The following is a 23,089-nucleotide window of genomic DNA, read 5'->3' as shown; positions in this document are numbered from 1 at the left end:
GTATTTCTTACCTACAATAGGCACCAGTCTCTCACTACGTAAGGTTTAAGATATTCATATGTTGTAATCATGTAATTTAACATAAGACCTTCTTTGTGAGAGGTATAAACTATTTTTAATTTCATTTCATTTCGCGAGCTCAAAATATGTATAATGCTCAAAAATAATTTGAAGATTATAAGAAAGTTACTAGCAGACAATAGCATTTTATTTAGCATTTAACAACGGTAACACCAAAATAATACTTATAAAAAAAAATATCAAAGCAAAATACTTTAAAGTTCTTACTTGAAAAGATCTAGCGCATCATTAGCAGTTATTATAATACATTTTTTACGCAAATCCATTCGTAAGCGTCAACAAATTTGAGGCGATGTCAACGAAAATGATCTTGTTAGATGTGATAAGTGACAAAAAGAGACAGCTTTATATTCACGCATTAAATTTAAGATTTTTCGAGATGAAATGCCAGTTTGATCTTGATACACTTCTCAGAATATTTCTTAATATGATTTATAAAGTGATTAATTGTACAAGATAAAAGTGAAGATTTTTTGTGGATTGCCAGCCACAGTGCTACAGTTATATTTGCTGCATGTGCTACAAACTACGCCTGCATATTCTTTTGCGTACATTTTAATAAACAGCTTTCATATTTAGCATCATAATATATACCGTACCTGTATTATATTATTTTCATTATTTGTTAAGGTGCATTGGGGCAATTCCGATAGAAATTTCTGCGAGATGACTAGAGGTGAACATTTCATTTGATTATTTGGGAATGCTCTATTTTACGAGTCTTACTGTTTTAGATCTGCATAGATATTGAAAAGCCTTTGAAAAGCATAAATTATATTTTTAAATATATCGTTGGATTTGCTAAAGAAAGTGTTATAAATAAAGAACCATATTTTTGGGTCATAATGGATAATTGCGAACTATCGCGGGGTAATTCCGGAAGAATTCAAAAGTCGCCTTTATTGCATTTCAGCCAGAGTTTACATTTCATTTTCCATCGTAATTGCCCCATAGATTTTGATATTGTAAGTTTTTTAAATAATAACCGTTAATTTGAATTCCTATAACTTTGTATTACGGAATTACCCCAGAAAAACCTTGATGTTCAGACATACGTGACAGTGGTTCTCAACATATCATTTGAGATTTTAGGAAATTTAAAACTGCACGATGAATAAACAAAGTTATTTTTAAGTACTTACTTATTTTCTTAATGTCTTTTAAAGAATGTCAATAATACAATAAAACAAAAATTCAGTGAGATCAACTTTTATTTTTATAAGTTCCAAATCGATTGTGGATTTTCTAAAAGATTTAAATCTTGTAAGGTCTTATTCAGCAAATCAAAATATTCAGCAATGACGAATGGATCTGTCATTTTTCTTCGCACATATTCTACGGGTTGTGCTTTTTTGATGGACAAACCGTGACGTTTTCGGAAGTTGATAAACCAATCTGGTCCAGGCGTGTTATTCTTAAATGGTGTCTGAATATTGTTCACGCGCACATATTCAGCCACAATCTCCAATATTTCTGATCTTGAGAGCCCAAATCCCCATTTCTCCATGACTATGATGGTGCTTGCTAACTTTTTTTCGTCTTCTAAAGGTAGAACAATTGGTCTACCTGCATTCTGTCTAAGAGTATCTTTAGTTTTGACATGGTCATGAAGAGTGGTCATTGGAATCTTGTACTTCTGTGCAGCAGCATATGCGGTAAGCTCCCCATTTCTTACTTTCTGTATGGCAGTGGCTAAATCTTGAGACGTGTATGTTTTATTTTTCTTTTTTAAATAAGTACGAGGCATGATGACACTGAAAAAAGATATAACTTTTGTCAACACAAAAAATGCAATAATTAAGCAATAACTGAGGAATACCATAGACATACAACTGCAGAACCGTTATACACCATGCAGTGTATTAAGGGGAAAAAAATGGTTACGGTTTTGAAATCGGTATCCGTAATAGGGGATTGTGAGGCGGGGGTAAGGGTATTTTCTGAAAAGTGGGGGTGACTCTACACTACTCCCTCACCACTCCCCACCTCTCAAACCCCCATTATGGATACCGATTTCAAACCCAACCCAAAAAAATAACTAGCAAAGTCGACATGGTACAAAACAAAGTTAAGAATTTTAATTAACCCCCGACCTAACTTTCATCACACATATCTAAGAGCATTCCCATTAATTCACCTTTCAAAGAAAACAAAAAACAATCAAACTCGGTTCATCCGTTGGGCAGCTACGATGCCACAGACACACCACACACACATACAGAAACGTCAATCTTAGAACATTCCGTCATTTTTACATCGCGGGTCAAAAAAACGATACACTTTGAGAACTATTGACAATTACAGTAGGAAAACGTAAGTGGGGTTATTGCGAAACAATCATATCGAAATAAACCCGGAGGGGTAAATCAGAAAAAAATAAAAAAACACAGTTGGAACCTTATATTCCTATTATCATTAAGCACAAAACAAAAACCTATCATAAAAACAAACAAACATTGAAATAACTTACCAGGATTTCGAGAAAACTATCTTGGGGTTATTACGAATCACCAAAATTCGGCGCGAAATCACTTCTCTTGAATAATTTGACGACACTCGCGTGATGTTAGTGCGAGCGACTCGCAACGTCTGTCGCGACAAGTAAATCTAAGATGGCGCTTTGCCTAATGTTGCCAGCAGGAATATATTGCTGCGTTTCGTAGATTTTTTGCACTTTCGGAATATACCCATTTTCGAAATAGCCCCAATGCACCTTACTTGTTTATGCAAGTAATATAATTTTAAAATTTAGCATGCACTGCATTAATGACAGCGACTAAATAGGTAAATAAAATTATCGTTATTCTAAAAAAAATCACATGCTATGTTATTTAGAACGCGAATAAAAACACGCATTTATATTTGTTTCTTTCTTTCTTTGCCCTCAGTAAATATTACTCTTCCGTTCGACCGCAAAGAACTAAAATGCTATTTTACAATTAAGCACGTTCTGTATATCAACAGCGAATAAACAAACTATATTTTTCTTCAAACTATATACTACCGGAACTTACCCTAAATCTAAATACCGAAATAAAAAAAATAATAGGACTTGTGGAACCGATATTCTTTCCAATTTATCAGCGGCAACACAGCGGATGAAGTGAAACTAAAGTATTATTATTTTAAAATTAATCACGTTCTGTATACCGACAGTAAATAAACATACTTCTTCTATCTTCAACAACACTACCGGAACTTACACTACATCTACATCTAACCTAAGCTACATCTAAATAACGAAATATAAAATAATAGGACTTGTTGAACCGATATTCTTTCCAATTTATCAGCGGCGACAGAGCGAATGAAGTTTTTACGAGCACGCAACGAGCTGCGTGCTTGTCAGTCCAAACGTCTCATGTTACGGTTTCTGTGCGTATATTCTTTACGACCGCATAAAAATAAGGAAAATACAGGTGCTACATTATTCAAATGTTGGATGCGTATCGTTCAATTGCGATATTACGTTAAAATATTGCCGACTATAACTATTTTTGATGTAAATAGGAGTGTTTCAAATTTGTACAGATAGAAGTGGCTCTCTATTTTTGTCTTATATCATCATTGTAACGCTACTACTGTTTTCTAAAGGCCAATTTGGATAGTTTTATCTGGAGTCAGGACAACCAGGGAGACTTCTATCCCTATGAGTTTACTGCTTGAAAAAAATATATGATATACCTTTTGGGTATAAGGCTTTTGGGAAACTCATACCGGTCTTAAGTCCAAGGAGTTGAGCCGTTTGATGTGGGTAACTTGCGCCGGGGTAAGCGCGGCCAGCCTTGCGCCGACACAGTCATGTAGTGTTACGTGAAGTAACTACACGGTACCAACATTTTGAACATGAGGTTTCTGGCGAGCTCGTACAGCTCTAAGTCAAGGGAGTTAAGCCGCTTGATGTGGGTCACTTGAGCCGGGGTGAGCGCGGCCAGCGTGGCGCCCGACACTGTCGCGTTGTGTTGCGTGAAGTAACTACACGGTACCAACATTTTGAGCATGAGGTTTTTGGCGAACTCGTACAGCTCTAAGTCGAGGGAGTTGAGCCGTTTGATGTGGGTCACTTGAGCCGGGGTGAGCGCGGGTAGCGTGGCGCCCGACACTGTCGCATTGTGTTGCATGAAGTAACTACACGGTACCAACCTTTTGAGCATGAGGTTTTTGGCGAACTCGCACAGCTCTAAGTCGAGGGAGTTGAGCCGTTTGATGTGGGTCACTTGAGCCGGGGTGAGCGCGGGTAGCGTGGCGCCCGACACTGTCGCATTGTGTTGCATGAAGTAACTACACGGTACCAACCTTTTGAGCATGAGGTTTTTGGCGAACTCGTACAGCTCTAAGTCGAGGGAGTTGAGCCGTTTGATGTGGGTCACTTGAGCCGGGGTGAGCGCGGGTAGCGTGGCGCCCGACACTGTCGCATTGTGTTGCATGAAGTAACTACACGGTACCAACCTTTTGAGCATGAGGTTTTTGGCGAACTCGTACAGCTCTAAGTCGAGGGAGTTGAGCCGTTTGATGTGGGTCACTTGAGCCGGGGTGAGCGCGGGTAGCGTGGCGCCCGACACTGTCGCATTGTGTTGCATGAAGTAACTACACGGTACCAACCTTTTGAGCATGAGGTTTTTGGCGAACTCGTACAGCTCTAAGTCGAGGGAGTTGAGCCGTTTGATGTGGGTCACTTGAGCCGGGGTGAGCGCGGCCAGTGTGGCGCCCGACACTGTCGCGTTGTGCTGCGTGAACGGCACAGCGAAGCGCAGGTTGAATGTCTCTTCAAACACGTATTGGGATATCTAGGACAAAAGAACAATCGTTATCATTTTATTAAGCGATATAACAACATTACTGATATTATCATTATGAATAAATAATACAACAATAATATTTCATAAGCAATATAAATTAAATATCTATTTCACTACATACTTTGACTTAAATTCATAATAATGAAGTTAACTTTTTGGTCTTGAATGTAATTATGTGTTTAAAATTATACATTAAACCGTTCAATAAATAATTTAAAAACATTGATAATTACTCGTTCAATTCGTTTTTGTACACATTTAAAATATACACATTTAAAATATAGACACGATTCAACTAAAATAAATAAATGACGTACTATTTTTACTCGAATCAAGTTTCTTTTATACAAATGAATGGAAAACCGAAGGAAACCCGATACAAAGCTGGGTTCAGAAGCCACAGTACAATGCAAATGGAAACACTACAGTAGACCAAGGATTTGCTTTCCCCGCTTTTAACCTAAATCTTATAGGATTAAAATGTATTACAAAGAGCACATATTAAATTACTACTAAGAAGGTTTCACTGTGAAAGACACGCGATGAAAAAACTGGAAAATGAGGTTGTACTGTAGTGTTATCTGTTTTATTTGATGACTAACTTTCATTCCCTGTATAGATTATTTTTTCGCAAATATTTTTTTAGTGATCAACTGACCATGTGTTTCATTATTTTTACGGACATTTTCTTAATATAATATAAGTAGTCGTAGGGAACTCGTAGGGAAGGGAAGGAATATAAGGAAAGTCATAAGGAACTTTGTTGAAAAATTTCTTTTTCATAGTATATGTATTTCTATTGACACTTCCTATAATCATCCAAATATTTTGTAAACTTCCAAAATTATTTATGTCGTCGGAGATCGAAATCCATAACCCACAGGGCTATTTCCAAAATCAACAACGGTACAAATATTCTCTTATATTTTTGTCAAAATGCTACGAAAATAAACACATTTTAGCACTATCAACGAGGAGAGAGGTTTGTTATTTTTGGATGGCGAAAACATTTCATGAGATGACACTTAGCTGGTGATTGAAATGGTGGCTCCATGGTAAACAAACCCATTACGTTTCCAAGAGGAATATCTCATGAAAACTTGTTTTTACACGGTACTAAACTATCACAATCGCTATTTGTGCTAGCCTTAAGAATTTGGGTCTTTCATCCTTAAAATCGGAATTAAAAATCATTTGTACATTTTTCATACTTTTCAGTCAAAAATAAAATTTCAAATTATTTATCAGTTAATTTTCAAATCATATCCATATTCTTTCCTTTCCTTTCCTTTCTTTGTCGCCACTACAACCAATCCTATTCCTTCAAAATATAACCTATTCCAGCTGTCTTCTTCAATTCATCTGACGTCGTATGTCATCACTTGGTAACGGGACGATTAAGAGATCCTCTTCCAAATCAGAGGTGCTTACCTGGAACTCGAACATGGGACCGCTTGACTATCAAATACGAAAACAAAAACATTATTACGTCCGTTTTCTGTTACATCAAAAGCAGAATTTCACAAGTTTTATACAAATCACGAATACTCCGGGAAAACCAAAATTGTACCCAGATCACGTGCTACCAAAGTTTTATTTACAGTTAAGTTTTTGATTTAACTGAACTGGTAAACAAATTGAGTTGTTGTCTACTTCAAAGTAAATTATCATAATCTATATAACTTTACAAATAGGTTAAATTTTAAGCGTTTTTCAGCGATTTTGAAACCACTTCTCTCGAAATCTCTCGTGGTTACATGACAACAAAACATCAATTTTGTCCTTCTAAGTAAATTATTTGGACACTACAGTCGACCAAGTTGACGACGGTTGGCGAGCGACAGTTGTCGCTAATGATAGGCGGCGTGAATAGGCGACCATCGGCAACAGTCCTCCACTATCGCCGTCTGTCGCCATCGACTATCGATTGACCACGGACGATGACACCGGATAACAACAGTCGGCGACATGAATTGTCGCTCGTGAATGCCCAAGCTACCTCTCCCTACTGCCTAAGTCCGTTACTTCCCTGTGACTATTGTCCGAGTGAACCATCAGCAACTCTCTTGCACCCAGGAGTAAAAAATTCTCAAATGTACGCCAAACAATGAGCCACGTGCAAATAATGGCACTTACCATCGACTAACTTGCACCAATCGACCTGGTTGCACACATTCTAGACAATCCTAGAAGCGACATTCATTCATAGAAACAATCGACAGATGGCGTTGCCGGGAACAATGCGCTAAGTGCAAATAATAGTGCACTTAGCCACAGCGGACGTTGCACTGACACACTTACGTAACGTCGAATTTGTATAGTACTTGTGTGTTTGAAGGTAGAACTATTCAAGATTAGATTTAGCGGTATAGTCCGCGCCAAACTGCTAGTCCGCTCTGAAGTTGTTGCGAGCAGGTATAGTCATACAATTTGTTATGGCGATGGGATTAATTCTATATTCAGAGCGGACTAGCAGTTTATACTATACTAGTGGTATTCGTAAATGCTTTTCTGCATTTTCGCAACTGAAAATAGTGGAACCCATTATGGTTCGACTGCGGTGGCACCACTGCCGTACCTGTTTTTCCCTAATAGGTAAGCGCTTTGTGTTCCGTTCCAACTTCCATTCCAACTTAGTCCTAGTACCTACATGTGTACTCAGGTCTATTATAATAGTAAATTTCATCATCGCCCTCGCTAACAGGAATCACAATCAATCGGTTATAACAAAAAACCCGCATGGCTTGCGTTTCAGACTTAAAATGGCTCCATTGTTTCCAAAATTAGTGCGAAAAGTCTCTTCCATTCTTAAAAGGGTAATCCTCGCGTAAACCTCGAATGATTCGATAAAACAAAGCCTCATTCAACCATTATAACTTCTATCGTCATCTCTACATTTTATTTTTGCCGACATCATGCCGTCGTCGTCAACCCATTACTGTCCCACTGCTGGGCACGGGTCTGCAGAGTGAGGATTACGCCATAGTCCACCGCGCTGACCAAGTGCGTATTGGTAGACTTCACATACCTTTGACATTTTTTTATAAATTTCTCAAGTGTAGGATTTCTCACGATGTCTTCCTTCACCATTAAAGCAAGTGACAAATAATTTTTAATACGCACATAACTTTGGAAAATCAGATGTGCCTGGGATTTGAACCTCTGACCTGTCGACCGAGGCGACCGAGTTTCAACCATTACTTTTTGCATCATGTCCCAATTGAATGGAGCTCTTGTTATCGACGAATGCAATTTGCAGATTGAATATGTTTCGAGAGGGAGGATATTTTTTAAAATGTTTGCTGAATCACAGAATACGGTCGTTGTGTCGGAGGTAACACGTAGAGTGGTACGTGCTACGCGAATTCTCTCAATTTTAAAATCGGGAATATGGTGTTTGTAAAATAGGAAAATGTAACTCAGACAAAATCTATCTAACCTCTAGGTATAATAGAAAGATATGAGCTAATGTGCGCACCTTTTAAAACCATTTCCATTTTTCGGAGGTCTAGCCGCTTTATCGATAGAGGCTTTGCAACTAATGTTACTTATTAGGTATCATGATAAAATAAAATTACATATGAAGTTGAAACCACGACTATTTCTGCCTTAAAACAGCAGTGTTAAGTACTGATGTGTTACGGTTTGAAAGATGCGGTAAGGGGGACATACATATCCGTAGCGTTCCAATATAGCCAGGGGTAACGTTGTGTTGTCGTCCTTAGGTAAAACTCTAATCTTATCTGGCTTTCATTACAGATGTCAACGGTACCAGCGGACTGCATGCATACATATATGTCGGAGGAAGAGTCAGAGTTATTTAATATAGCTTTAGCTATACTGTTACTTTAGTATTTTAGTAATGTTATTGGTACTTGATCAATCGAAGTCTTTGTATAGCTTTCGTATTATAATCAGAGCAGAGACCTTTAAGAGGTCTCTAGTGGAGTCGAGGTATGTGGCGGCGCGGTGGGGAAACATGGATAAGAACTGATGTGAGTGATCGAGGTGGATCATTATTTCGTTGTGCTTTGGAGCGTGTAGTCACTACCTTGAACCTGCTGCTCAAATCCTTTGTTTGTAAAGTAATAGTAGTAGTATAGTATAGTTATTTTGTAATTCCATATTAAGAACAATAAATACTGTGATTACTGTATTTGTGCCTGCATCTACCCTATGACAACGCCCACAAAACCCATAGATTCTATCAATGATGTCGATGAGAGCCGTCCTTCTCCGACATCAGAAGTGGGATCTGTGCAGGCACAAAAGACTTAAGTGAATTGAGTGTAACAAATAACGGCGGCGGTGTTCAACGACAAATAGTAAAATAACAAATTACTTGTGGAGGAGCTGCGCAACTTGCGAAAGTTGGTCTAAAGACATCACCTGAGTTTCATCCTGAGGAGGTGCAACCTGTGATTGTTTGGTTGATGAACAGCTGAAGTCAGGGGAGTATTTTTTTTTCTCTCTTTTATTTTTTGAGTGTTACTATGAAAGATTCTGTCATAAAGATTGTAAAATTTTAAGATTTTTTTTTCTCTCGATTATATGTGATATTTTACAATGTTGTGAGTGTTTCGTTGTCCATATGTTTATGCGATATGGGTTATATGATATAATTACTACAGCACAGATCATTTTAGATAAAATAAAATAATTTAGTCCATTCAGGACAAATTATATGTTATTAGTTCGTTCCTTTGTAACGTGACATTTTATTTGTAGAAAAATATGAAAGTCTACAATATAGGACCTTAATCTTATCCCAGATTTTACATTTTTTATTAGCTTGTGGACAATTTGTTATTTGTTGTCATAGCTGTTATAAATGTTTCAGTTAAACCAACGGAAAACTACACTATGTTCGAAATTCCAAGTGCCTCAATACGACGATGGCTATGACGAGGCTACAAGTCACCTGATGATATAAGCGTGCCGCTGAATTTCATATAAGAACGTGCAGTTGGAGATTATGGTCAGCTAAAAACAAGTAAAACCTTTCATCTGACTGTATAGGACATAGTACACGAATGAACGTGTGTTGTATAAAGCCCGAGTTCTTCACACAATTTGGTGAGCAATATTCATTTTGTTTCTGATTCTGATACCAATTAAGTTAAAAATAGAGAAATAATGGCCAGAAATTAAAATACCTGATACAATGATAAAAAATGTAGATTCTTGCATCTTATTGTGAAATACATTTAAGTACTTATGAGTGTTTATGACGTTATAATTGTATTTTAAGCTAAAAAAAAAAAAAAAAGCTGAAGAAAGTTTAAATAACCACATCTGGATTGAATGTCTGTTATTAACATAAGAGTTAGATATAATTTTGATTACATAAATATAATAGTTAAATCATAGATTAGTAAGTTAAATGAATAAGACGTTGGCTGTTGTATTTTGATATGTCGAGACCTATCGAATAAGACAGTGATATTTCAATCAATATTAACAGTAATATACTTACTGTTCTTGGGAGATTTACACATTATAGGTTGATGTTAACTTACGAGTAGGTAGTAGGGTTATACGGGTAACTTAAAAATTAGACTCTTAAATCTTAGCAAAATTGTCGGGTTGTAAGTGTTGTTGATAAACGAACAGATTATGCGATAAAATTAGCGCCGCTATATAATATAAAAATAACTAAGATTCGGATTAAATTTTGAGAGTTCCTAGAGTATTTGATCCAAAATAATATTTTTCAAACTATTATTATAAAAGGTGTCCTCAAGTAAATGCTCACCTATCGCATCAAAACGAAACGTGACAGTACAATATTAATTATATTTTACTAGATTATGTCTGCGATATTGGTGTGATGATAGTCAATATTACACTGTAATGGATGTGATATATCTTTTATTTTTTCTCGTCGATATAAACTAGTTTGAATTTTTGAAGAATAATGTAACAAAAAAAAAAAAAAAAAAAAAAAGTCAAAAGCGTTGTCAAATTACTTATTAAAGAGATTATTCGCTACATAACAATATTTATAAACAAACACTGTATAATTTCTTTGTGACTTTAAAATTTTCCGTAAATAACATAATTCTTACTTTTTTGTTGCTTGTGTTCTTGTTTACATCATTACAAGTGTATTTGTTCCTTAGAATTTTTTTTTTCGATTAGTTAACTGTACATAATATCTCGTATGTATCTCGTACATTTGAAGTATAAACGACATAAGAAATCTTCCTACCAATGCACAGTATAAAAAAAAAAAAAAAAAAAACCTTTTTGGGCTTACATTGAGCTTCCAGTGTCGTCGCTATATACGTTTTTTTTTTTGGATTTTTATTTGGTTTGGATTGGTATTTGTTTTGGAGACTAAAGCATTCAATTTCTTTTTATCAAAATTAGTAATTGATAACTATACAATTTTGATTGATTTGGATTAAAGTTATCAATTTTACAAATTCGAGTCTAGCGTGTTTTCATGGTACAATTGCTGCCCTGCTTATTTGTTGGTAACGTGTTTAAACACATATGGCTAGCTAAGTATTAATAATTATAAAAAAAAAAAATCCATGTCTATAAATAAGAATAAGTTATAGTATGGGATTATGATTATAAAATATTTAAGAAAAGCATTGTTAAGCAGGGTTGAAGCATGGCTTCTCGATCGCTGGGACCTAGGTTTCAACTCCAGGCACGCACCTTTTAGTTTTTAGAAGTTTTGTGCGTATTAGAAATTATTTATCGCTTACTATTGTCGTGAAGGAACACTTCGTGCAGTAACCTACCGAGTTCTTAACTTCTATGTGGTGTCTACAAAATCGCAATAATGACAATCGTACATGTATTTCAAATATGTTTTTTTTCTTGTACAGTAAGCAAATATAATGGGCAAATATGACTTATTTAAATGTCAAAGCGCGAGGTTTTAAAATATAACCTTAGAAGAAGAAGTAACAATAACAAAGGCCTTAATTTTACCAACAGTCCACTGGGTTTTGTTAGTAGCGTTGATAGATGTTAGTAGCGTAAGTGTATCAGTTATAGCGTAGTGTACTATAAAAATAGTATATAGGTTTGACTAACTAAGCGGGTTAATACTTTCTAAAGGTGATATGACTATTCAAATAAGATGAATATACTTAGGCAATACTTGGGTATACGTCGTGGAGGCTATGCAAGCGAGGTAAATGCTTTTTAACAGCAATATGATCGTCCAAATACCATGATAGTAGCCAATACGGCGCGAAGGCTGTGTAAGCGAAGTGAAAGTTTTCTAACGGCGATATGATCGTTCAGAAGACTTTAAGGGATGGCGTAGAGATAAAAAATATATATTGTACACGTTAAATAGGCGAGGTGGCCATTTAAAAGACTGGTTGTATTATGTGTATGTATTTGTTAAATAGGCGAGGTGGCCATTTAACGGACTGGTTGTATTATGTGGATGTATTTGTTAAATAGGCGAGGTGGCTATTTAACGGAGTGGTTATATTATGTGGATATATTTGTTAAATAAGCGAGGTGGCTATTTAACGGAGTGGTTGTATTATGTGGATGTATTTGTTAAATAAGCGAGGTGGCTATTTAACGGAGTGGTTGTATTATGTGGATGTATTTGTTAAATAGGCGAGGTGGCTATTTAACGGAGTGGTTATATTATGTGGATATATTTGTTAAATAAGCGAGGTGGCTATTTAACGGAGTGGTTGTATTATGTGGATGTATTTGTTAAATAAGCGAGGTGGCTATTTAACGGAGTGGTTGTATTATGTGGATGTATTTGTTAAATAGGCGAGGTGGCTATTTAACGGAGTGGTTATATTATGTGGATATATTTGTTAAATAAGCGAGGTGGCTATTTAACGGAGTGGTTGTATTATGTGGATGTATTTGTTAAATAAGCGAGGTGGCTATTTAACGGAGTGGTTGTATTATGTGGATATATTTGTTAAATAAGCGAGGTGGCTATTTAACGGACTGGTTGTATTATGTGGATATATTTGTTAAATAAGCGAGGTGGCTATATAACGGACTGGTTGTATTATGTGGATATATTTGTTAAATAGGCGAGTTGGCCATTTAATAGACTGTTTTAATTATATTTATGTATAAGTTAAATAGACGTGGTGGCTGTTTAACTGAGGGGAAGATTACTTGTGCCCCGATTATATAGAAAATTGTTTGGTGTAGGTAAATGTTTCTTTTGTACAATAGTTGAACGAATAAGTTTATTTTGACCATTGGTACTTGGAAGTATTTCATTGCTTACATAAAGTGTATATACGTTTTATTGATTTGGGATACAGTTAAGTAAAACATTACGGGGCAATTTATACCGACTTGAACTCTCGGTTGTTAAATGTAATAAGAACCAGTCATTGATTAAGTATAAGTGTAAAGTGGCTAGGTATGCATCGTCACAACACAACATTCTTTATTTTATAATATTGAGGGTCATAGAGAGCAAATTTATAACCACTTATGTCTTGAAAGGAAAGAAACTCCCAAGAATTTTTAACACATTGGCATTTGGCACCTCATAATATAGAAATGCCACTTGAAAACCAAGTTGGGGTTAGTTTATGACTTTGGCTAAGTTCCGTGACAGATTTCGAGTGATATGGCGTCCTGTTTTTAACGTTTCGAGAATTTCTTAATCATTAACATTTTAAGACCCCACTTAAGATTACACTTTAACTGCAATATTTTTGTTTTAAGATTGTTTAAATGGTCAAATGTATGGGTGCCAATAAATCAACAAAGGGTGAAGGGTGAAAGCATTGCTTAATGTAACTGAGTGTCGTGAGACTCGTTATTTAATATTTAACCATACAACTCTCCAACCATCCATCTATCAGCCTTGAAAGTCCACTGCTGGACATAGGCCTACCCAAATCCGCGCGACCTGGTCGGTGGATACTCTGGTCTCCTTTTGATCAGATGTGGTCCCCGTTCGAGGTCATTCCTACCATACAGTTTTACCAAAATAAATATGTTTCATTTCAGATAACAATTGCACTCATCCTTCAAGGTCACACGAGGACGTGTGAAGCGTCAGGATAGCCGTGTCGGAGGAAGAGTCAGAGTTATTTAATATAGCTTTAGCTATACTGTTACTTTAGTATTTTAGTAATGTTATTGGTACTTGATCAATCGAAGTCTTTGTATAGCTTTCGTATTATAATCAGAGCAGAGACCTTTAAGAGGTCTCTAGTGGAGTCGAGGTATGTGGCGGCGCGGTGGGGAAACATGGATAAGAACTGATGTGAGTGATCGAGGTGGATCATTATTTCGTTGTGCTTTGGAGCGTGTAGTCACTACCTTGAACCTGCTGCTCAAATCCTTTGTTTGTAAAGTAATAGTAGTAGTATAGTATAGTTATTTTGTAATTCCATATTAAGAACAATAAATACTGTGATTACTGTATTTGTGCCTGCATCTACCCTATGACAACGCCCACAAAACCCATAGATTCTATCAATGATGTCGATGAGAGCCGTCCTTCTTCGACATATATATTTTTTATAAGCAGACGAGCATGCAGTCCACCTGATGGTAAGTGGCTACTGCCGCTCATGGACATATGTAATACACCCCAGATAGGATTAGACATTCCCACCTGAGGTCGGGCACAGATGCGCCGCTACCCCTGAGGACAAAGCTGGAACGCCTCGAAGAAGTATGTCTCCCTTATCACACCCTTCAAAACGGAACACAGGAGCGCCTAACACTGCTGTTATTAGGTAGAAATAGGTGTGGCGGTGGTGCCGTCGGAGTCGAACCACATAGGGTTCTACCACCTTCAAAAAAAAAAGCTTTCCTCACCTTCTGAAACTCCGTGAGCCCGAAGTACGCCATGGCGGCGAGATTCCGCTTAGCGGATGCGAGCAGCACGCGGTCGCTCTCAGCGGACCTGTGCCGCAAGGTCCCGTTGTAGCAGCCGACGAGGGCCAGGTCCGCCAGCATCCTGGTCTGCCGGTTGTTCGCCAGGTTCCACGGGCACGACGCGAAGTCCTCGAGCGTGACGCCGCGCCACGACTCGCCGGAGTAGCACGGTGGCACTTCCGACGCTAGAACAAGAAGAAAGGATTAGAACTATGGATAAATAATATTTCTGACAGCTTTACGCAGTAAGTAACAAATGACATTTTCACAAGACAATAGAGGGGGCCTACCACCATCTTTTAAAAACCATCATAGTTTAGGAAAGTTTTATTTCCTCCTTAAAACAGTAAAATATTCCGTCATACACAGTTGAACAAACTTAAACCCTTATTAATTTTTCGCTTATCCATTGTATAAAACCAACTGAAATGGTCATATTTTGCTTAAAAGGTTAAATTTCCTGCAAAAAAAGTAAAAGTATGATTAAAATAATATTGTTTTAAGAGATGGTAGTAACCCCACTGAATAGACAAAGTATGTGATGTTAGATTTCCTCATTTTTGTGGACCTTGGACAACTTCGAGAATACAATGCAGCTCATAAGCTAGTAGGCAGGTTTTTAACAATGTTTTTATTTTCTTCTTTACCGTAAGTGATAATTATTTCTTGAAACGCACATAACTTGTAACAATCATTGATCAAAATTCTGAACCCATGCCACTCACGTTAAGATCAACATTCATATCACTATACACTAGGCCTTCCAACTGAAGTCAGAGACTCCTGCCAAGCAGCGGAACATAAAATAATAATTATAGTTAAAGAACTAAAAACCATGCTAAAATCGCACAAAGAAATAGTTAAACCTGACGGTCTTGATGAGAAGAATGGGATAAAATTATTAAATTTATCGAATATTGTCAAAGTGGGTAAAAATCGAGTTCAAAGATTCCGTTACATACATATAGGTCAAGCTAATAAAAGTGTGAAAAAATGTGGACAAGTCTATGATTAGATTACTTCGTGACCTGTATTTTTTAACGCATTCGAATAAATAAAATAAGCACAGATATAATTAAAGAAAGATCTGGCTTAATAACGAGATCTATAATGAGAAAGTGGAGAAGTTATCATAATGATTACAACGGCCATAATGAGGTTGGGCGCAGTATTCGTCATTAAACTTGTGTGGATGCAAATACATTCAGGTATGGAACTCGGTCAACACTCATATTTACAAATGCCTGACATAATTTTGCAAAAAAAATTTCGAAGGTAGAACCCTTCGGGGTTCGACTCCAGGTACCGCCGCCATAGACATTCCTGCCTTAGAATAACTAGTGCTAAGCGCTGTTGTGTTTTAGTTTGAAGAATATGGTAATTAAAAGTATTTTTTATAAAATTAAAAAACCCAACTGCTTAAAATTAATTCATCATCATCACCATCAACCCATTACTGTCCCATTGCTGGGCACGGGTCTCCTCTCATAATAAGAAGGATTAGGCAATAGTCTACCGCGCTGGCCAAGTGCGTATCGGTAGACTTCACATACTTCTGAGGTTTTTTTAATCTCTTAGGTATGCGGTTTCCTCACGATGTTTTCCTTCACCGCTTAGCAAGTGATAATTAATTTCTAATATTCACATCACTTTGAAAAATCAGAGGTGCGTGCCTGGGATTTGAACGTCAGACCCCTCGATCGAGAGGCCGAGTTTCTTAACCACTAGGCTATCACTGCACTTAGAATTAATTGATGAATAGGAAGTAATGTAGCCTATATCACACTCACAATTTAGACGTGTCCAAAGACACCTTAAATGTAAAAATTTGTCAAGTCGTTTGGACTACAGGTCATGCCAAAGAATGGGATATACTCGTACATACACTCGAATAACATTACCCTCCACAATCGGATAAAAAGATATCTGTTTATGTTATATTTTTTAAGTATTATGTAAATCAGATGTTGCAACTTAGTCCTCTCGAGTAGTAGTAGTAATAGTAGCAGTAATAGTAGTAGTAATAGTAGTAGTAGTAGTAGTAGTAGTAGTAGTAGTAGTAGTAGTAAAAATATTATTCTTAAAATTAATCAACCACCACATTACTTAGCCAAGTACTTCATGTCAAAATTCAAAAAGTTCAAATTTCAAAAAGTGTCAATAATACTATCAAGACGAGTGGTACGAGTAGTAAAATGTATAAATTGAGGTTACATTTATATTAATGTAGTGGCAACGCTACGCCACAAACTCCTACTTCAGAAAGTAAATGTTTTCAATTAACTTACACTCATCAACAAACAGTACCCTTTTGTTGAATAAACAACAGAATTTAAATATTTTATTGTTCAGACTGTGAAAATATTGTGTACGAGTTTATTATTTTAACATTTATTAAAATAAATGAAAATTTAAAATAACTGCGTTCATTTTTTATTTGAAGATCTTTTCTCCACGTATTGACAGTGGAGCAGCGTGATGGAATATGCACCAGGCTTCCTCCATTTGTAGGGAGAGTCCAGTGTCTAGAAATGGGATATATAAACAATAACTAACAAGCAAAACCACCCATCTGTGATCAGCTTGAGGTAGATCCTCTGTTGCATTTGTGACGTCACACCTTTCTTTCGTGGCAGAAAACTTGACGCGTCCTATATAACGGACAATTACTTTAAAGGTGGTAGAATTATTCAATTGCGGCGGTAAACCACCACACCACCACTGTATTTTTTTTGTTAATTACAACACAGCTACGTGTCCAAAAAATATACACTAAGTTACCAGGTACCAATTCCAAAAACACACGAACACCACAAACCCCCAAATCTACTATCAAAGACAAACAACTACGAATACTCGCACGAAACACTATCGATCATAGAACTTTTGGAAGTTGCACGCGAAACTTATATACGGAAAGTTGCGTTTTAAATATGCCTTCTGAACAATATTTCTGCCTTATAATAGTAGCTGTTTTAAGCGAAGGGTGTGGTAAGAGATACACTTGTATGAGGCGTTTTTCTTTTTTTTATAAATTAGAAGTAGCAGACGAGCATGCAGTCCACCTGATAGTAAGTACGAGTAGCTACTGTCGCCCACGAACATCTGTAATCAACCCCAGATAGGATTAGATATTCCTACCTGAGGTCGGCCACAGATGCGCCGCTACCCCTAAGGACTAAGCTGGAAAAATATGTCTCCCTTACTACACCCTTCAAACCAGAATACAGCAGCGCTTAACACTGCTGTTATAAGGCAGAAATAGGTGTGGCGGTGGTGCCGCCGGAGTGGAACCACAAAGGGCTTTACCACCTATAAAGCTACCACTTTTTTCTCGAGGGAGAAACCTTCAAACGGTACCCGGTGCCGTGGGAGCGACACGGGGTTATGTGGGACTTTTATCACACTAAAACCCCCCGGTGGCCATCCTCAGCGCTGCGTAGAGGACTCCGGGATCTCCAAAGGAACGCGACCAGAGTCCTTTTAGCGCACTGCCCCGTCGGGCTCCGCCCAGGCGAGTTTGTATCACCACACCGTCTAGTGTATACGACGGAATGCGACCACACATACCGCCGTCCTTCCCGGGCTCGCTAGCCGGGCGGTTCGGGCTCCCACTCTTGCCACCCACAACCCCGGAAGCCCCTTTTAGTCGCCACTTACGACAGGCAGGGGATACCGTAGCCCTATTCCCGGTACTACAGGGACAGTATGAGGCGTACTTACTTAATCCTCAAGGTAGCCTTTAGCGTAACAAAATCTTACATAGACTCGGATTTTATTGTTCACAGTAGATCGATATCAAAAAATGCTTTTTAAAATCATTGTGACGGTATTCATTTGCGGTTCCACTACCTATGGACTAATCAACAAGAAGTCAACACATTCACACAGAAAAACGTAAAGGAAAATCCATCTGTGCATCCAACCTTAGCTAAGATTTAAATCCTATCTGGGGTTGATTATCAGCCTTTATTAATAATCAATCTATCCAATGTTTACTCTGAATCGACCAAAATTTGACAATTTCTAGTAGGCAGAAATTGTCAAAATTCGATCTTTATTGTCAGATCATTGGATAGATTGAGTATTAACAACAGACCATCAGGTGGACTGCAAGCTCGCAACACAATCGATCATGGAAGTTACAAAAGAATTTCACGCGAAACTTGTATACGGAAGTTTCGCATTTTAAATATGCACGAACACACCCCATTGGCTTGTTGAGAATTCACCCCTTTGAAAGAAAATTCAGAAACGAAACTACCTTTCAATTTTTCACGGTGTATTGTGGAACACATTCCTTACACGTAAAAATAAAAATATAAAGTGAAAATTTAAAATTTTGATTTTAATTGTATAAGTAAAAACATCTGTGCTTATCCATATTTGCGCATCCGACGTAGTTAAGATTTGAATCCTATCTGAGGTTGATTATCAGCCTTTATTAATAAACAATCGATTCAATTTTATCCTGCCAAATTCTTCTATTAAAATTGAGAAATTTCGGTCTTTGTTGCTCAATCATTGCATAGATTGAGTATTAATAATCAGTTTCCATTTACAATTACTATACATCAGGTGGCCTGCACGCTCGCAACACAATCGATCATGGAAGTTACGAAAGAATTTCACGCAGAATTTTAGAATTTCAGAAACTTGTATACGGAAAGTTTCGCATTTTAAATATGCACGAACACACCCCACTGGCTTGTTGAGAATTCACCCCTTTGAAAGAAAATTCAGAAACGAAACTACCTTTCAATTGTTCACGGTGAATTGTGGAACTGGAGTGTTTCCTTATTCAGGATTAGGTACTCTAGCACTATCGGAGTTTGTGAAAGGATTAAACAGAAATAAGATTTGAAAATAGGTCTTTTAATACTGATTTTGAAATAGGTAACATATTTGGTGTAAAATAATCAGTAAAGGCCAAAAAATACATATAGCTGAATATCCGCCTTTTTCGAAATCGGTATAAAACAAGTCGAACGATATTACTTTTTGTGTTAGACTTTATAACTTTGATTTACATTTTTACCATATTATTAAAGTGTTTTGTTTAGAAAATTAAAATAAAAAAGTATATTTGGAAGCTGAAAAAAACGAAAATATATAATTTCAAATAATAAATAATTTTTAGACACATGTGTTCAAAATCCCAACCCAATACTTGCTGCCAATACTCTTTACATAACGTAACATTACTTATGTAATTATCATTATATGATACATAGCTCGCCAATATTAGAAAACCCCAGAAAAATCATGATTTTATACGGTCGTCCCATTTCACATAAACTTACTAACCATCAAAACAAAGTACCAATATTGTAAGTTTCTGATGCATTTTGAATTTCTACATTAGACAGATGTTAACGACACAACATTACGAATTACGAAAATGCAAAAGAGATAAGTATAAAGCTTTTATGGAAACTATTTTTGTATTTTAAAATATGCATGAACACACTCCGAACTGGGTTGTTGAGAATTCACCCCTTTGAAAGAAATTTTGAAACAAAACTACGAGTATGTTTCAATTGTTCGCGCGGATAGGCGGACTTCCGAACGGTGTAATTTGCGGTTGACTAGGCGAATGCAATTATTTTAAAGGTGGTATAGCCCGCGTAAGGCAGTGATAACCTAGTGGTTAAGAAACTCGGCCTCTCGATCGAGGGGTCCGAGGTTCAAATCCCAGGCACGCACCTCTGATTTTTCAAAGTTAAGTGCGTATTAGAAATTAATTATCACTTGCGAAACGGTGAAGGAAAACATGGCCTAATCCTTCTCATTATGAGAGGATGGACCCGTGCCCTGCAGTGGGACAGTAATGGGTTGATGATGATGATGATAGCCCGCGTAAAACTGCTAGTACGCTCTAAATATAGAAAGAATTGCGTCGCCATAGCAAATTGTATAACTACACCTGCTCGCAATAACTTCAAAGCGGACTAACAGTTTGGCGCGGACTATAGAGCTTCTTGTGGTTACATTGAGGTGAACCCACTTCTAATGTAGCTTCTGCATGTCTGGCATTTGCTGCAAACTTTAAAGTCGCTCTACACACGCACAAACGCAAGGACGCGCGGTGAGCGCTTGCGGCAAATCCCTTTGACTTGTGCCAAAACATTCAACGATACTATCGGGTTTGCTTTAAGCGCTTGCAAACGTACACAAACCAAATCTACCTCTCTATACACATGTTTGATATTTATAACGATTTATATATTTATAATACATTTGTAACGACTTATTAAGGTTTGATGAGCGTGTGGACGCGCATAACACGCTACAATTCAAGTCTAAACAAGAATAGAGACTACATTTTTGTTTGCCTTTGCATAATTTTAAAAACCCTAAAATCGTGTTTTCTTTTCGTACAATGCTTCAATTTTATTTAACCTCAATTTTGTGAAAGCACAAACAATACAAATACAGAGTACAGATGTAAAGTCAGAAAAACTATGAGACCAACATAAAGTATTCACTCCTTTGTGTGCTATAAAGCCAAAATCGCAGTCCGCGGACGCGCGTCGCACCGCACGAAACTCACCCTTTGAAAAGTTACAAAGTAGCGTTGAAAGATAACTTAATTGCACCGACACAATGAGGCCCATTATTCATATAAACGGCCCATTATTTAAATTGTCAAGCGTCATAAATAAAGAGGGTGTATTATTAGAACGATATCAACCCAAGAATAACCGTTTCCTCGTCTAAATTTATTTTAATGTAGCCTATTGTTATATAAATGTCGATAGAGGGAGTGAATCAATCAAAGTAGAGTAGAGTACTATAATGTGGACTATTGCTTTCTTTCGACAAACGTTAGTGTATTTTCTCAGATAACTCCCGCAACCCGAACTTGCAATTCTATTCGTTTTAGGTATTAAATTTCGCCATAAAATACCGATAATAAAGGTAAATTGTTCAGTTCAGTTACTGTAATTCTAGGAGATCTCGGAGATCATTTATAAATGCTAATTAGTCATGTAATAAATCATTTATAAATGATCATTTATAAATGTGAAAAGTGTAATTATGAAAAGTCTATAGAAAACTTGACTATATATGAACTACTCCATTGGTCGAAATTTTAATTGAAACTTGAATTAAACTTTGATTAACCAACTGATAGTTGACACCTAAAAGCAGATTACTCGCTGGTTGATTGTGAGTTTCGATTCAGCGTTTCCTTCAGAAGATAATCAGATTAGAAAGAGCAGATCAAGTGCAATCACCAATGTTATAGTAAAACCTCGAATCTACAAATAAATGGGCTCGAATTTCCAGAAGTTTTGGACTTCCTCACAATTTTTCCCTTCACAACATTGATACGAGTATAACAGTTTCTGGTACATATTTTTTATAAAACGCACACAATTTTTACAACAGAGGTGTGTTTGGGAATAAACAGCAGAGTTTCAACCACTAAACTAATCAAAACGTGATTATAGAAATTCTTAGAACTGGACGCATGCCCAGAAGTTTCAACTTTTGCGACATATTAAACAGCCCATAATCCCTTTAGCAATATTTCGCTTTCGTCCACAAAAAATGTTCTCAAACTGAGCGTGGGAGTCGACCGCAAGAAGGAAACGGCTACTTGTAAGGGCAATTGTTCGTCCATTAGGCGTATAATGGCAAAACTTGGAGTAATCCGCCACCCAGCCGGTGCTGCCAAAGTGAATAATACTTGCAAGTACTCATGTGGCTGTCAGTAGATAGAACTAAAGCGATTGTATGCTATTAACATAGTATCGGTACCTAATGTTTTGTGGTTTCCGATTGAACATTTTTGTTGTGTCGATTTTAATTCTCTATGTTCAAGAAAATCACTCGTCATTTGTACTTCGTCATTTTATATTCACTACAAAAACTAACTAGATTTACTATATATCAATAACAACTAATTTCAATACTACACAACCAAAATAAACACCTACCGACAAAAGCACGTTGCTGACATGAAGGGCTTAAGGGCGGATATTGATAAATTAGGCCAAATTACAAGTTCCGCGGGAAACGTCAGCAGAACTCACCTAACGAATCCGTTACGAATACAAATCGATTGATATGGGGTTATTTGGAGCCTGTTCACATGGCTATCAAGTCGGAGATATCCGCTTGACAAGTCCACATGATCCTTTTAGGCCCTTGGATCCCAGGCCCTTAGCATACGAGGTGTGTTCAAGAAGTATTTGCTACTTTTAGCATCCGCGATCGACGATTTGGTTCCTTTTCGAGATCAGTAGAGCTACAGTATCCCCTGCCTGTCGTAAAAGACGGCTAAAAGGGAACTTTCGAGATTACAAGCACCAAGAACGGTGGCACGAACTGTTCCGTCATCGATA

At 37.0% G+C, this 23,089-nt stretch overlaps 2 protein-coding genes across 2 annotated transcripts in view; both read right to left on the bottom strand.

Moving 5' to 3' along the window:
- Window positions 1-23,089, bottom strand: part of Hs6st (heparan sulfate 6-O-sulfotransferase) — a 229,021-nt gene that overhangs the window by 3,508 nt on the left and 202,424 nt on the right. The window contains exons 6-7 of the mRNA XM_073079645.1: window positions 14,676-14,920; window positions 4,684-4,868 (exon numbers count right to left, since the gene is read on the bottom strand). Coding sequence (XP_072935746.1) covers window positions 4,684-4,868; window positions 14,676-14,920 — 430 coding nt within the window. The remainder of the gene's footprint in view (window positions 1-4,683; window positions 4,869-14,675; window positions 14,921-23,089) is intronic.
- The window catches only part of CTL16 (C-type lectin 16), a 445,139-nt gene that overhangs the window by 258,159 nt on the left and 163,891 nt on the right, over window positions 1-23,089 (bottom strand). The gene's annotated exons all lie outside the window — the stretch shown is intronic.

This window comes from Epargyreus clarus, unplaced genomic scaffold, assembly GCF_041222505.1.
Source record: "Epargyreus clarus isolate Ecla_fem2 unplaced genomic scaffold, WU_Ecla_fem_2.2 ptg000014l, whole genome shotgun sequence".
NCBI lineage: Eukaryota > Metazoa > Arthropoda > Insecta > Lepidoptera > Hesperiidae > Epargyreus > Epargyreus clarus.
This window is presented reverse-complemented; position numbering and strand designations above follow the sequence as displayed.